The following is a 16,546-nucleotide window of genomic DNA, read 5'->3' as shown; positions in this document are numbered from 1 at the left end:
AATCATCTTACAATAGTAGAACTTAGTGCAGGATACTTTTCCAGGTCAGAGCAATACATTTTTTTTGCTTAAATCAATAAATGTAGTTTCAGATTTACTAAAACAATAAAAAAAAAAATAAGGTTTAAAAAAAACCTGTTTTGAAATAATCTTCACAATCAAATCTTTTACTTCTTTCCAAAATAACTGTATCTGACTATGTTCCCACATGCAGCGTATCAATGTCCCCTTTGAGCCACACTTTATACGTGTTTCTGGAAAGTTTTTATTATTATATTTGTTTATTTTACAGATGTGATGTATATACGCATTAACCATTTGAATTGTAGTTTCCTTAGATGACTATTAATTTAACATTTTGTGAATTTTATTACATGCCTTTCCCCAATCCACAAAAACTTCACAATTGCAAATATTTAAGATTCAGTTTTTTGTCCAAATCAAACGTTATTTTGAAGGGCGGCTAATTTTACCTGAAAGAAAGAAGAAATTCACTCTCACATATCAGTGATGGATAGGAGACCTGCAAAGTATCAATGGCTTATTTTACAAGGGGAAAACATTTATTACCATTCCTGGAAAAATACATTTGATTTATATAGTTTTATAATACAAACCCCAGCTGAAAGACACATGTTGATTATTGAACATCTACTTGGACAGCAAAAGATGAAAATATGCTGAATTATAGCAACAAATACAGCAACTAACCTGCATTCTTGCATGTATATGTTTGTCTTAGATGAGGAGATATTAATATCTAAATATTATTGTAAACAATTCAAATCAGATGAAATCAAAGCCTGTAGTAAAATAAATGGGGATAAAATGTGCAAAGTCAGCATATTTATTAGACTATGTGTAAAACTGTTAAATGGCATTATTCTTAATCCCTCCCATGTGGAACAGTTGTTTTTCCACTAGCTGTCAATCAATCTGCTTCACTGTATCGTAGCTGTCAATTTTACTTGGCTTAGTGAAAGTTTTCTGTTGTTGTTGACACTGTGGGTGATATAAATCAGAGATGAGCAACTTTTATCACAGCGATGTGACAAAAATGTGATTGTCTGAGCCGAAGGTCACATTATCATTCAACACTTGCAAAAATGACCAATCTGAGCAAAAACACAGGAAACAAATAACAAAGGGTTTGTGTGTGTTTTTGTCATTTTGTATATTTTACTCTCATTTTGTACATTTTTTGGGTCGTTTTTATGTTGTGTGTGATATTTTTAAGTTGTTTTGTGTGTTGTAGGCCTGGGCAATATCGAGAGTCAAGATATATCGCGATTTCTGTTATTGATAGAAAATTACAATATCGGCTATATCAATATATTTTCATGTTATAGCTTATTTTGTATTAAAATACTAATTTTAGGAGTTGCTGCTTTCGCTACTTCTCGGAACAGCATGAACAGCACAGTGGGATGGATTTCTGAGTCCATCCTAACCCAGACCTTCCCCTAAATAAGCTCCACTACAGAACTCACTCACACATGCTGTCCCTTATAGGAGAAAAAGCCAAAAGTGGCACATATTGTGCAGATTTCTGTTAATAAATGTGCACTTTCTGGTGATTTAAAGTTAAAAAGTTTTTCAAAAACATTTTTCTCTTTGTGTTCAATATGTATAAATGTTGCTAAACACGAGCAGCTCTCCATTCTGTTGTGTTTAGTACAATAGAAAAATAATACATTGAAACTCCTTTATAATCAATAGTAGAAACATTGAGTTTCTTTGAGAAATCAGTCCTTATTTAACTATAGTTCAAATCCTTAAATTTGTCCTTTTTTAATACTTTAAAGATCAGATCCATTGCCTAACTTTTTCTGAAATAAAAATAGCTACAATATGTGACAGAATAGAACCAAAAAGTGTTTAGTTTAATGTGTAGCAAGCAAACCCACAATGTATTTTAAAGAAAAAAAAACTTCAACAAATTTACTTTTAGAAAATATGCATTTTATTTTATTAAGTTGCACTTGTGATAAAAAAAAAAATTGCATTCTTTCCCACCACAAACACTTTTATCTGCTCCAGCTTTCAAGCATCGTCCTCTTTGCTGGTTCCCATTTTGTAAAACAGACCAGTAGCAACAGCTCATCTCCTTTATAAATACGTTCAAAACCACATAAATCCAGGTCGCACACAGCTAAACTCCTTTAAAATGAGTTTCTATGAATGGTGAGTTCTTCTGAAGGGACGCCCTCCCAGAAAGTTCAAAAATAAAGAAATCCATTGTGAAGACTTTGGCCATGATCAGGTTTAAAAATAGAGCGACAGTGAGGAAAAACAAAGAAAACTCTGCCAGATCAGACAGATGTGGTTCAAAGATTCATTAAGGATGGATTTTTACAGGATTTTCATTGTTTTAAGGCTTGCCCACAAACTACCTTTGAGGAAGAAATGACCACCAAAGTTACTCAAATCAAGGTTTAAAAACCTTCCAGATCGCATCGTTCTGTCAAGTGAATGTTTTAGTCTTAATAATCTAGCAACGTGTACTTCGCCAATGCTTTTAGGGTATAAACAGTATGAATGTCTTTTAAAGTGCTTCAAGAAATGCAGTAATCTGAGACCACAAAGACTTCCCTGGCCTGGTCTTATCATGGTTTGCTGCCTTAAGCTCCAGACCAAACGAGTGATGTCTTCTACCAACTGGTGCAGGATTCCGTGCCACCATGGATTCATACACATTTTTTTTTTTATTTATTATAGATTTAGGGTTTATGAACATCTAACTTTAGTTCAACATTAAGGTTACAAGAAATCACCACCACAGTTGTTCAAGTATCCTTCAAGTGATTTAAAAACCTTTCAGATTTCACCGTTCTGTCCTTCAAGTGTAAATCAGTCTTTAAGAATTCAGCAACCAGTACAACACCAATGCTTTCCGAGTGTCGGAGTACAGATCAAAGTTCAGGAACATTCTCCCACCTGCGCAGCACTCGTGTCTAAATTCAGCCGCTGGCTTTTAAAGTGCTTCATCAGAACCGCAACGACTTGCTCGGCCCCGTCTCCTCATGGTTCACCGCCCAACGCTTTCGATCAAACTAGTGATTCTTCCAAACTGCCTGCGTCAGTCTGTTCAGGCCGGTCGTCTTAACGACACGTGCAGGACTCTGCCACCATGTCCTCCAGCTCCCTGTAGTCCACCCTCTTCTTGTGCACCACCAACACGCTCATTGGCATGTACTTGTAGGGCACGCAGGATGGAGGGGGGACGTCCCCGATCCCCAGTTCATTGATGGCTGTCTGAATGAAGGCGTGGTTGGGCGAGTGGTAGCCGTAGTGGAGAACCCGGGGACAGTCGCCCTGGCAGAAGCGAGGGTTGTACACGGGCGGGGCGATGAAGTAGTGCCCCAAGCCGAGCTCGTCGAAGGACAGGCGGAACGAGTGCAGCTTGCAGAGGTTCTTCGGGGTTCCGGTTTTGCGTTTGTAGAGGGGAATGTCCGAGATGATGGAGGCAAAGGAGGAGGTGGAGAACGATGAAGAGGAGCGGGCGTTTTTCAGAGCATCCAGGGAAAAGTCTTTGGACTCCGGGGATGAAGAGTTTTGTGAGCGGCGTCGCCGAACGGACGGGTGCCAGCGTCCGATCTGCCTCATGATGATTTCTCCTTGGACTCCAAGCAAGTCGCCCATCCAGTCCTTCACCTTCCTCTCCTCCTCCAGGTACAGAAGAAGAGACGGGACCTCCAGGTGGGGTTCACCGTTCCACTGTTTACCCTGGACGCGCTGCAGCCACCAGGAGAGGCTGCTGCCCTCCTCTGGACGCCCCGGGTCTTTGCACCAATACTGGGCGGTGAGCGTCAGGTGGGCTGCCTCCCCGGGACCATTCCCCTGCAGGAAGTGACCGCTGACATGAGTGGTGATGTCCGTCTCGATCCAGCGCTCGTGTGGCTCTAGAGTGACCAGGCTCTTCGCCCCCAGCGAGGTGATCTGAGCCCTGCAGCGGGGCGGGTCCACGGCCTGGGAGGCATCCGTTGGGGGGCAGGAACGGAGGTGGATGAAGGAAGCTCGGATGAGTCGCTCCGATGGAAGAGTGTCCAGGTTGTACTGCACTGTGAAGGTGTAGCAGTGATCTGAGGAGGCGAGCACAAGAAGATGTAAGAAAAACTACTTTAAACAACAATCATGGACAGGTCCAACATCAAAGACCAGCTTAAAAACATCAACGACCAGATTAAAAACCTTCTCTCAGTGTGTTTAATTTTAATTTAAAGACTTTATCAAGTTGAACAATCATCAGATTAGGAACAATTGTAGCACAAATGCAAGCGTTAGTTATTCAAGACACAAAGTCAGTGCATGTATATTTGCTTTCAAAATGATGCCTAAACCTAAAAAGTCTTGATTTTATTCTTGATTTGAGAGAAACCTTGTAAATGAAAAGGAACCATTTAGCTTTAAACAACATCTTTATACACGTTTGTTCTTTTAAATGTACATTAATACTCTTTTTATAACCCACAAACCAAGGTCTTACTTTGAGGGTCGGGACCCAAAAGTGTCCAGCAGAATTGTTTTCAATGGGTTTTGAACATTGGCCTGATTTTTTTTAATTGATAGTTTCACTTCAAATGGTGATTTATCAACACTTAAAACAAAAAAAGGTTGAAATACTTCATAGGTTTCATTTATTCAGCAAATGTACTTTGATCTCCTAACATGTCTGCCAACGGTCAGTCTTCCTCAGAGGCATGTCAGGAGATCAAATGTAAATTTTCTGAAAAAAGTTGTATAAATTAAATCATGAACTTGCTGGAATTATTTTTAAACTTGTTTTAAAATACACCCATTCAAAAATGTTGTTGATATACTACCTTTTTTATAAAAAACTTTGAGAAATTATAACTTGCCCGTTTTCGCAGATAACTGACACTATAGTAAAGAATGCAATGCTTCAATTTCTAAATGTATCATCATTGGAAAAGTATTAAAATGTTTATCATTTGTCTTGATTTAGACTCTAGCTTTCAATAAGACGCTGATGTGTAAAGTAGGACTTCATATGTTGCCTTTATCTGTTCTTTCACAATAAAATAAACTTTTTTTTTTTATCTTTAAAATTTTTAATTTAAACATTATTCTTGATTAGAATCTTAGTTTTTAAGAAGTTATGATGAAAGCTAGTTAATTCTAGGTGACAGTGGACAGGTAGGCTAATGGACACCGTGTGTTCAGGTGTGCTGTATCGGGCTCTTTCACCTCCGGACGCGGGCAGGTAATGGACGGATGAGGCGGACGGTCTGAGCAGGCGGACCGTGTTGGAGCCGAACTTGCGGTGTTGCTTGGGTCGTCCGTCGGGCTCGGCCGCGCTGCGGTACAGGCTGAGCATGAACTGCAGGTTCTGGTCGGCTTTCTGCTCGTCCGTCAGCGGCCGGTGGTGCGAGCCTCGGTGGCTCCGGCGGCTGCGCCTCAGCGTGCGGTGCGAGGCCGGTCTGCGGCCAGAGGCGGCGCAGCTACAGGTGAACCACAGCAGGTAGAGCAGACAGGTGAGGGTGAGGAAGCGCAGGAGGCCCGCTTCACTGCAGGCCGCCCTCATGTTAACTGGGAGGGGAAACGGCTCTCAGAAAGATCCACCGACTGAGACCATGTTCCGCTTTCACCGTGACCCCAATTAACCCCTCCGTCAGTGTGCGTGCGTCAGCCGTGCGTAAAGATGGCTTTATAAAGACTCCCACCGCCCTCCACAATATGGGGAGCAAATTGTATAGTTAAAATTAATAGCAACTTTTTGCAACAAACCACGTTTGAAAAAAATTTGACATTTTTTATGTCACCTTTGACCAGATTTACAGCAATATTTGTAAAATTTGGCATATTTTTAATCTAAATGCTAAATATTAAATCTCAAAGTTACATATTTGGTTTCACACAAAACAAATGTGCATTATTAATGTTACTTTTGACCAAATTTACAGCAATATTTCTGAAATGTGTGATATTTTTAATCTTGTTAAAATTATTGTCAATGTTAAATCTAAATATTAAATCTAAATGCTAAGTGTTAAATTGAAATCTAAATGTAAGATATAAATGATAAATCTAAATCTAAATGTCACATATTTAGTTTCACCTGTGACATTTAGGTTTAACATTTAAACGTATGTGCATTTTTATTGTTAGTTTTGACAAGATTTACGGTAATATTTCTGAAATTTGTGATATTTTTAATTTTGTAAAAAATATTGTCAATGTTAAATCTAAATGGTAAATATTAAATCTAAATGCTAAATGTTCAATCTAAATGCTAAATGTTAGATCTAAATGTTAAATCCAAATGGTGAATTTGGATATTAGCTTAATAGTTTGTTTCATACGTGACATTTATATTTAACATTTAATATTTAACATTTACATTTAGATTTAACATTTATATTTACATTTAATATTTAACTTTTAGATTTACAATTAACATTTAGTTTTAACATTTAGATTTTATTTTAACATTCAGATTTAATATTTAACATTTAGATTTAATATTTAACATTTAGATTTAATATTTAACATTTAGATTTAATATTTAACATTTAGATTTAATATTTAACATTTAGATTTATCTTTCATATTTAACATTTAGATTCAACATTGACATTATATTTTTATGACAAAAAAGTTTTTGAAATGCTGTTTGTTGCTAAATGTTGCAAAAAGTTGCTATTTATTTGATGATGCCCAATAGCGCCCCATACAATAAATGATCATTTTAAAGCTCTAACACAGAAATATAATGTTTGTGTGAGGAAAAGACTTAATTTAACTTTTTAGAAAGCAGGAAATAAGTTTTGATTTGGGAGGAAAATAAAATACAGCCTCAGGAATTTCTAAGAACTATAGGAAGCAAAAGATTTGTTTAGATTTTTTGTTTTCAAAGAAAAATCAAAATGTGGTGGCAAATGTATTAAGATTAGAAGAAAAACGCAGTTTTATTTTGAAGGGAAATAAGATTTTTTTTAAATATTCTTTTAATGACAAAAGTTCAACAAAAGTGTCAAACTTTTTAAGAACAAGAGGAGGAACGGGCTGCTTTATCTTTTCTTTGTGTTTAATCTGTTCTCTTAATCTTTAAAGGAAATATTTACATAAAGTTTTCACAAATTCCAACATGCGGAAATTTTTAATTAACTTAGAGAACCACATGCTGAAAGAAGTTATAATAAAGTGTTAAAATTAGAGGAAAAGGGAATAATAGATAACGAAACACGATAGACTTGTTTTTATAGTGATTCAGTTTAACTAAACATGTGCATTATTTTTGTTTCCATTATTCATAATTTTTCTTCCATCAACCTTTCTATTTACTCTGTTGTGTTCATAACATGACATAACAGCCTTTAAATAATGACTATTTACATTGTTCCCTTTGTTTTTGAGCAAATTAGTCAAATGTTCACAGAACAATGTCAAATTTCTTCACTGAACATTTAGTCCCATTGTTCTGCATCCGAGCAATGTCGCATTTTACTTTCAGTATAAATAGAAACGCGTTAAATCCAATATTTTTGGTGTTTTGGTGCCTCTGCTGTTCACTTCTGAACTTTAGTTTAAAAACAGGGCGACCTCTAGTGGACAGGTTTGTACCTTTTCGATTTTACCTCATTTGCTTTTATACACAAAACTTTGAAATTGAACATTTCTGTTTTTGTTGTTTCTAATAAAATGTATTGTGTGAAAGCAACAGTCTGAACACTGAGAGTAAAACATTGATGACAAAACAGAATCCAATTCATTTGGTCAGAGATGGGCGACTTTTATCACAGCGGGGCCACAAAACTGTGATAGTATCTGATCTGAGGGCCACATTATCACACATGACATCATGTCATCAATAGAATAGTGACCAATCAGAGCATTAATACAGCAAAAAACAAAGCAGTTTATTTGTTTTTGTTGTGGCTTTGTTGGTTTTTGGAATTATTTTGTGCATTTTTGTTACTGTAGATGTTTATGGCGTCATTTTGTGTACATATTTGTTGTTGTTTTATATGATTTGTTGTTGTTTTATATGTTTTGTTAGTCATTTTGCTTGATTTGGAAATTGCTGTGTTACTTAAGTGTAATTTGGTAATTGTCTTGTGTATCTTTGGAGTAATTTTATGTATTTTTGTTGCTGTTTTGTGAATTATCTGGTCATTTTCTGTGTTTTTTGGAGTCATTTTGTTGGTTTTTGCTTCTGTTCTGTGTGTTTTTTGTGGTTTTTGTTCATGGAGTCATTTTGTGTGTATGTTTTTGTCGTCCTGCGTATTTGGAGTCATTTTATGTATTTTTGGTTGAAGTTTTGTGTATTATTTTGTCATTTTGTGTGTTTTTTTGAGACATTTGGTGTTTTTCTTTGTTGTGTTGTATATTTTGTGATATTTTTGGTGGGTTTTTTTTTGTCGTTCTCTTTTCTCTGTCGTTTATTAGATTTTTGAAGTCCTTTAGAGTAGACCTCATTGTTTTGGGGGCCACATGTGGCCCTTGAGCCGCCTCCTATGTCTACATTGAATGATGCTTACAGGAAATGTATCAAACTGTATGTAAATCTAATCCATTCCACTTTTTTAAATTTATATTGTACTTTTTACAAACAAGTTAACCACACTGCTGCGCATAAGTCATACACGATCAATAAAAACTTCAAAAACAAGGCTAAGAACAATTAATAAATGAAAAAAAAAGAGGAAATATAAGTCATTGTGAAGTCAAAGTAAATTTTATGGCGGTATTTAAAGTCTAAAGTATATATGTGAACAGCTGAATAAACAAAGTGTTTGAATTAAATCATATATATGTTGTTCTGTTATGAGTTAATAAATATATAGTCGTCAGCTGTGTTTCAGACGCTGTGATTTTGTAGCGGCTTAATTTCTTTCCGCATGATGCCGTTATAAAGCAGTGACGTCACTAGCCCCTTCCACTTTAAACCCTCCTATTGGCTAGAATATAAGAAAACCATCTGTCAATCCAGCGGTTATTCCTGCAAAGTGGGCGGGGCTACATGCCCAGGATGTGAAAAGTTTTTCCAAAAGTTTGCGGATGCGTCGAGTTGACGTCAGTGACGCCGGAGACAGTTGACGAAAATTTCAAAATAAAACGTGTTTAATGGAAAAAGGTTTTATTTTTATTTTAAAGAATATGCAATCTAAAAAATAAACAAAATTTCAGCAGTGTTTTAATATTTTCAGCAGTTAATCACAATGTGAGAAAATATTAAACTTTTCTTGGAAACTTGGAACTGGCTTTTCCTCAGGATTCCCAATCTCCAGGATTTTTCCAGTAAAGTTATTATATTTGGATTTCTGAGCAATGGAAAACAAACACAAAATATCTTTAACGTTATCATTTTATTGGGCAAATTTTTGATGTCGATTCAGATTTGTGTGTTGTTATTTTATTTATTTATTTATTGTTTTTTAATGTATCTTAATAAGAACTGCTGTTGTTTCTCTTTCCAGTTTATTTATATATCACGGGAATATTTTGTCTGTTTTGACCGTTTGAGTATTTTTAATACATGTATACATACTTTTGTCATTGTTGTTATACAATTTATATATAGATTTTTTTAAATTTTTTTTTATATATAGATATTTTTTAAAAAGTCTCCAGTAAGATGGCGGCGGAGTGAGGACGTTCTCACGAAATCCCGTCAGTTCTCGCGATACTTAACTCGTTTTGTTCGGACTTTGGCTAAAAGTAAACCAAATTTCACTATTTATCTACAAATTAACGTTTATTTAAATTAACCTAAAGGTAAGTAGTACCGTTTAACATGTTGTGTGTTTAAATACAACATAAAAGTCAGGTTTTGGAACATTTAACCAACATTCGTGTGCTTCGTGTAGATAACTTGACTAACTTTGGCTCCCCCTCCCCTCCCCTCCCCTCCCCTCCCACCCCTTCTTCCCTCCCGGCTCGTCCCACTCAGCAGTCCGCTCGGAGTGAACGTTAGAGCGGGGATGGAGAGCACGGAGGACCGCTACCCGAGCTAGGAGCCACCACTACTACTACTACTACTCAGACTGCAGAATGGAGACGGTGGAGCAGCTCGTCTCCTTCCACCACATCCAGGTGCAGCTGAGCGGGGGAGCTCCGTGGGGCTTCACGGTGAAAGGAGGACTGGAGCATGGAGAGCCGCTCATCATCACCAAAGTAGGTCCACACACACTGCAAAACACACACATACACATTACTATGTTTATCCTGCAAATATTTAGTCTGTGCACATCTTTAAAACTGCAAAAACTCAACTTTTACAGATCTTCATTTAAACTTTTCTCATCTATTTAAGTCTATAATCATAGTGTTAGTTGGATTATTTCTACCGATTCATCTGGTTTTCCCACAATTTTGCTTTGCCAATGTGGAAATGTGAGTCAAAACTGCGGTTTTCCTTTGTCTATCAGCCTTATTCCTGGTAACGCTACTGTAGATTTTTTTACGAGATGAGCAGAAACTCAGTAACAAGGGCAAGGTTTTCAAAATAAAATCAAAACACTTAAATCTTATTTAATTTAATTCTATAGAGGTAAATTTGTCTTTATTATTCAATCAAAAAATATATTTTTGATAAATAAGTTTTAAAATGCAAAAAATGCATTTCAACACTTTTTTCTTTGATTGAAAAGATGTGTTTATTGCTTATATAAGGCTCTTATTGTGAAAGGAACAAAAGTTTCATATTATTCAAAAAGAACTTGCTGGGATTATTACGCAGAAGTCAGGAAAACATTAAAGTGGTCAGCAGATGCTACTGAAGAAGACTGGCAGTTGACAGTTGAAACATGTCAGGACATGAAAGTACATTTCCTAAAAAAAAAAGAAAAAATAATGACTGAATTATTGAATCCTTATCCAAAACGAAGTTGCTGGAATTATTTTGCAGAACTCAAAGACACATCAAAGCAATAAGCAGACGCCTTTGAAGAAGACAGGCAGTTGACATTTTAAACATGTCGGGAGATCAAAGTAAATTTCCTGGGAAAAGTTGTCTGAATAATTGAAACCTTAACATATTATCCAAAAGGAACTTTGCTGGAATTATTACACAGAAGTCAAAGACACATCAAAGCGATCAGCAGACGCCTCTGAAGAAGACTGGCATTTGACATTTGAAACATGTCAGGAGATCAAAGTAAATTTCCTGGGAAAATTTGTGTGAATGAATGAAACAGTAACATGTTATTCAAAAAGTAGAGGGAATAAACTTTCTGGAATGAAAGGTTTCATAGTTTATTTCCATATTTATCAGTAAATGGTGGTACACGCTCATCTGTGGCCGTGTGAACGTTTCCCTCCTGCAGTGAGTGAACGGTTCTGATCCGAGGCTAACGTGCGTATCCGGTTGCTGCCTGATGTTTGCTAGCTGTCACTGTCTGTGAATGTGAAGCTGTGTATAATCCAACGCAGCAGCGGGAGGTCAAAGGTCGACCCCAGGGGTGCTAACAGGGAGCCTCTGTTTCTGCATTCACCACCGCTGCTGACTGAGAGCGAGTTGCAGGTTCTCTGTGTGTTACAGGCTTTTATCACATGTGCTGACTTTGACTGATCTAGATCACAGATGGAAACATTGATCACAGCAGGAGAAACAAAGTGTGATAATCTGATCAAACTAATGACAAATCTGAGCATCACAGGAAAAAACAAAGGTTTTGATATGTAGCTTTCTGTCATGTTCTGTATTATTGATGACATTTGGTGTGTTTTTGTAATACTCTTATGTGTATTTTCAGTGTCATTTGGTGTGTTTTTGAAGTCATAATGTATATCTTTGACGTCCTTTAGTGTGTTTTATTTGTCATTTTGTGTGCTTACTGTTTTTTTGTGTATTTTTGTTGTCATTTTGAGCATTTTTTTTTAAATTCTGTGTTCTTTTGTCTATTTATGTTGTCACTTTGTGTATTTAGTTTTTTTTTCTATTATTTTGTGTCACTTTGTGTGTTTTTATGTTATTTAACTTATTTTGTGTGTTTCTGGAGTCATTTTGTGTATTTTTGTTGTTATTTTGTGTATCCTGCTGTTATTTTCTGTATTTATTTGTGTCATTCCGTGTGTTTATGATGTTATGTGTATTTTTTTTGTCTATCTTTCTGTCATTTTGTTGACTTTTTATGTAATTTTGTGTGTTGTTTCACACAAAACCAGTGAGACACATGTTGAGTTTAAAGCAGAACGTTTCATTTTAGTAACTGATGTGTTTTGGTACAAATAATCAGTTTTGTAAAAAAAGTGTAACGAGTAAAAGCATTTTTTGTGTGAAAGTCAAACCAACGACTCTGTTGAGCTCCTGTAGTATATCATAACCGTCATGTGACTCGTCATTAGGCCCTTAGCTCTGTGGGACACGGGAACCCCTGAAACATAACGTGGAGCTGTTTGCAGAGCGGTTGTAAGCTTGTTTGTCACTGTGATGACACAGTCTGCTGCTCAGTGTCTGCTGCTCACTGTGCAGTTTGCTGCTCGGTGAGCTCACAGATTTAGTGCATGTTCTCAGGCGCTGACGATGCGTTAAAGTTCTGGCTAGGCGTCATTTCCTCCACAGTCTCTTCCCACAGTTTGGCCCCACAGGAGGCGATGTGCTGTCTTTGAGTTACTGCCGGTCGTTATCATCAGTGTGTGTGTGTGTGTGTGTGTGTGTGTGTGTGTGTGTGTGTGTGTGTGTGTGTGTGTGTGTGTGTGTGTGTGTGTGTGTGTGTGTGTGTGTGTGTGTGTGTGTGTGTGTGGTGTGTTGTGTGCGTCCAGTTCATAAGATCCCTTTTTGTGCCTTTGTTTCACTAGACACAGTTACATGATGTTTTTTAATTCAGAATTAGTTATTCAGAAGTAAAGTGTTCTGCTTCGAAATCGTAATTCCTGAATTGAGGTTTACATGGAAAAGCGGTTTATTCTGCTTTATTCAATTCCGCTTTAGGTCTGGGGGTTTGGAAGGGTTCTGATTGGACAGGTGGAGAACGTGACATGTACACGTCTCACGGAATAAAACATACAACAAACCTTTTCTTTTCGTCTACAACGCAGAACACCACATGAGTTTTGAAGCAGCAGCTCGACAATAACACACGGTTTCACTTTGCTCCGGGCAGAAGGAGAGAGATGTAGCAGCGGAGAAGGGAAATAGAACTCAATCAGAGCCATCAGTTAATGCTACAGCTGTTCTAACCTCCACTATACAGGACCATGAGTCAAAAATCAACTTTATTATGATCCGCGCATCAATAGTGAAGCTCTGGTGCTTCATCTGTTAATGAAGACGTTCTGTTTGCTAACATTTGTGTGTGTGTATAATAAGTCCACTTGTCCGTGTGTGTGTGTGTGTAATAAATCTATGTGAACGTCTGCACGTTTATGCCTCCGTCCATCCACTCTTTTCATTATATCTATGTCTTTTAGGGCTCTTATTAAATAAATAGGCTCAGCTCTAGTCCAGGCGGCCATCCTGGATCATGTTGTCACCATCGCGTCAACTTCCGCATGCGCAGAACGACCGTAATTAACTTAAAGTGGAATTAAGTGTTTATAAGAAAGATTCGGAATAAAAAACAGAACAAACCAGCCACCTAATTCAGATTTAAGTTTAATTCAGAATTTAATTAGCATTGGGAATGAAGTGTTTACAAGGTCCGTTTAAAGAGGATTTTATTCTTTTATTCTGAATTAAAGCTCCCATGTAAACGTGGCTAATGTTGCTGCTCTTTGAAAAGCTGTATCCAGTCACAGTGGATGGTAAGGCCTGTCCCACTGTGTCCCAGTGTGTCCCAGTGTGTCCCACTGTGTGTCCCACTGTGTGTCCCACTGTGTCCCACTGTGTCCCACTGTGTCCCAGTGTGTCCCATTGTGTCCCATTGTGTCCCAGTGTGTCCCAGTGTGCCCCACTGTGGCCCACTGTGGCCCAGTGTGTCCCAGTGTGTCCCAGTGTGTTCCAGTGTGGCCCACTGTGTCCCAGTGTGTCCCAGTGTGTCCCATTGTGTTCCAGTGTGGCCCATTGTGTTCCAGTGTGGCCCACTGTGGCCCACTGTGTCCCACTGTGTCCCAGTGTGTCCCATTGTATTCCAGTGTGGCCCACTGTGTCCCTGTGTGTCCCAGTGTGTCCCATTGTGTTCCAGTGTGGCCCACTGTGTCCCTGTGTGTCCTAGTGTGTCCCTGTGTGTCCCAGTGTGTCCCACTGTGGTCCACTCTGGTCCACTGTGTCCCAGTGTGTCCCAGTGTGTCCTAGTGTGTCCCACTGTGGCCCAGTGTGTTCCAGTGTGTCCCAGTCATCTGGATGGAAACAACAGTAACACGAGCCTGGGAATAAATGAGTGGGAGATTGAAATCCGACCGAGCTGTTTTACATCCACTCAAAAAAACAAAAGAAGAAACACACACACACACACGGTAAAACAGAAGGCTAGTTAGTTAGCACTAAAGTAGGAAACATGGTGTGTGTGTTTCCCGTGGTTAATGGTTCAGTCCTTGAGGCACAGCTGAATGCCTTCATAATCCTCTCACTTCCCATCGCTCCAGCATATCCGCTAGTAAAGGATGCACTCTTTATTCTCATTTAACCCTTCGTCATCAGGATTTACAACAGTTCCCACCATTTATCCTGGAGTGCAACCAGGATAAATAAAACCAGTCAACGTTCAACCCTGTGTGTATCATATTAGGGCTGAGTGACATTTATTTCTCAATAAAGAGTGAAGATTAAATTATGTAAGATTTAAAAACATTAAAACCTACAATTTGTAAAATGTATCATCAGCTGTGTTTCCATTACAGTTTTTTGCAAAAATAAAAGCAATATTTTTTAAAGTTTTTACAAAGTATACATAGTGGCGCTTTGAACGCGTTTCCATTGAAGGATGTTTTTGAGCCTCGTAGCTCCCGTGAAATCTCATCCCACGAGACTTTGCTACAGGATAACGGACGCGATAAACTTCCTTATAACACTTTGTATTCCTTTGTTGTTTCACATCTAATGTGGCTGTAATCATTTTTAAGTATAACACTATAAATGTGTTGGTTTTCTCTTCTGTCCACACGTACCGCGCAATGTTTTGTGGTCATGTGAACAGGTACGTCATGTTCTGTGACATGTATTTGTGTGTCTCCATAGCGATTTTGCATCTGAAATTCCTCTTCATGAAAGCGTAAAAAGCTTTTATCAATATTTGAGTGTTTTTTGAAATTCAAGTATTTTTATTACCAGTTTTAATTGCGCTATTTAGATTTTGCACTTTTCCAAGGGTAATGGAAACACAGCTATTGAAACAGTTATTGGACCTTATGCTGTGGTTGGAGAGTCATGCTTTCCTGTGATCGAGAAAAACAAACAGAGGAAGTAAAATTCATGCTCTCAAACGTAAAAAAATAAATCCTCCTTCTTACCTTCTTACCAAACTCCAGGTGGGCGGATGCCTGTCCGTCAGGAACACTTATCAGTTTGTATCATTCAGTCCTATCCTTGTTTTACCGTCGGCTAGACATGTTTGTTTTTCATTTAGGTACTCATTCACGTACTGGAACCATCGTCTCCCAGTACTAGTTACTAGTACCTTCCACTGTGTAGTTGTAGGTCATGGAGATGGGATGCCCTGGGTGTCCAAACCATCTGAGTTGGCTGTTCTTAATCTTATCAGCGAGTGGTATAACCTTCAACCTTTTACATAGGGCAACATTGCAGAATTTGTCCATTCTCGTTACACCATTTATCAAACGGATATCTATTTTTTATGTAGTTTTTGTTGACGTTCCATGTTTCACTACCACAAAGCAGGATAGGGCGCAGTATTTTCATGTGTATAATCTTTTTGGCTTTTACTGGAACGTGTCTGTTTTCGAGACACTTATAGAGGAATCCCAGGTTTTGCGAAAACTTCTTGATTTTTTTTCATTGATCTCTAAGTCTATCGGTCCATTCTCAGACAGCAGGCTGCCTAGATACTGAAACGTTCCTACTTGTTTTAACCGGGTACCTCCAAATCTACTATCAGTAGACATCTGCTGAGCACTACTATTTCTGTTCTTCCTAAATTGAGCTTGAGTACATGTTTATTCAAGCATTCAAACCATTTTGTGAGTTGGTTGTGATGGCGATGTCGTCAGCGTATGCTAGGACATTTGTCTGTGGCTGGGTGTCAGCGGCCTCCTTTATGGCAAGATCTTGGTAGATGAGGAAGAGTAGAGGGGAAAGTATGCTCTTGTTGTCTAAAACCATAGATTATCCACAACTCCAGTAGAAATTTACGTTCTGAAATGGAAAAATCAAACGGTCAATTTTTCTCTTTCCCTTAAATCTTTATTTTTCACAAGAAAACGGGTGATAGAATGTCTGGAAAATGTGACAAACTGACAAATACGTTCAGTTCTGCCCGTAATCCTGTTTAAAATCTCTCACTGCGTGTTACAGTTTGACTAGTCATCGAGTTGTCCTGTGAAATGGAAAAGTGGCAGAAAAATTTGTGAAACTTTGAAATGGAAAATCTGAGTTTTAAGGGCAAAAACAGGGGAAATAGAGACTTTTAAAACTAATATTTTTGTGCAAAATAAACTTTGAAGTAAAGCTATATCAATCCAAACAATA

At 37.8% G+C, this 16,546-nt stretch overlaps 2 protein-coding genes across 8 annotated transcripts in view; one reads left to right on the top strand and one right to left on the bottom strand.

The window, feature by feature from the left end:
- shroom4 (shroom family member 4) overlaps positions 1-16,546 on the top strand; it is a 104,178-nt gene that overhangs the window by 25,730 nt on the left and 61,902 nt on the right. For 2 of the 7 annotated variants that reach the window (XM_028474088.1, XM_028474087.1), the window contains exon 3: positions 9,914-10,137. In XM_028474088.1, coding sequence (XP_028329889.1) covers positions 10,015-10,137 — 123 coding nt within the window. In that variant the 5' untranslated portion in view covers positions 9,914-10,014. Of the gene's footprint in view, positions 1-5,235; positions 5,496-9,602; positions 9,739-9,913; positions 10,138-16,546 lie in introns of those variants that run through there. The other 5 variants (XM_028474089.1, XM_028474093.1, XM_028474091.1 and 2 more) reach the window with 4 other exon arrangements.
- bmp15 (bone morphogenetic protein 15) lies at positions 3,047-5,545 on the bottom strand. The gene is made up of 2 exons (XM_028474095.1): positions 5,209-5,545; positions 3,047-4,082 (listed from the first exon to the last, which is right to left on the bottom strand). The coding sequence occupies exons 1-2, from the start codon at positions 5,543-5,545 to the stop codon at positions 3,103-3,105; spliced, it is 1,317 nt and encodes a 438-aa protein (XP_028329896.1). The 3' UTR covers positions 3,047-3,102.

This window comes from Gouania willdenowi, chromosome 18 (assembly GCF_900634775.1).
Source record: "Gouania willdenowi chromosome 18, fGouWil2.1, whole genome shotgun sequence".
NCBI lineage: Eukaryota > Metazoa > Chordata > Actinopteri > Blenniiformes > Gobiesocidae > Gouania > Gouania willdenowi.
Note: the sequence above shows the minus strand (reverse complement) of the source record. Positions and strands in the feature narration are given on the sequence as shown.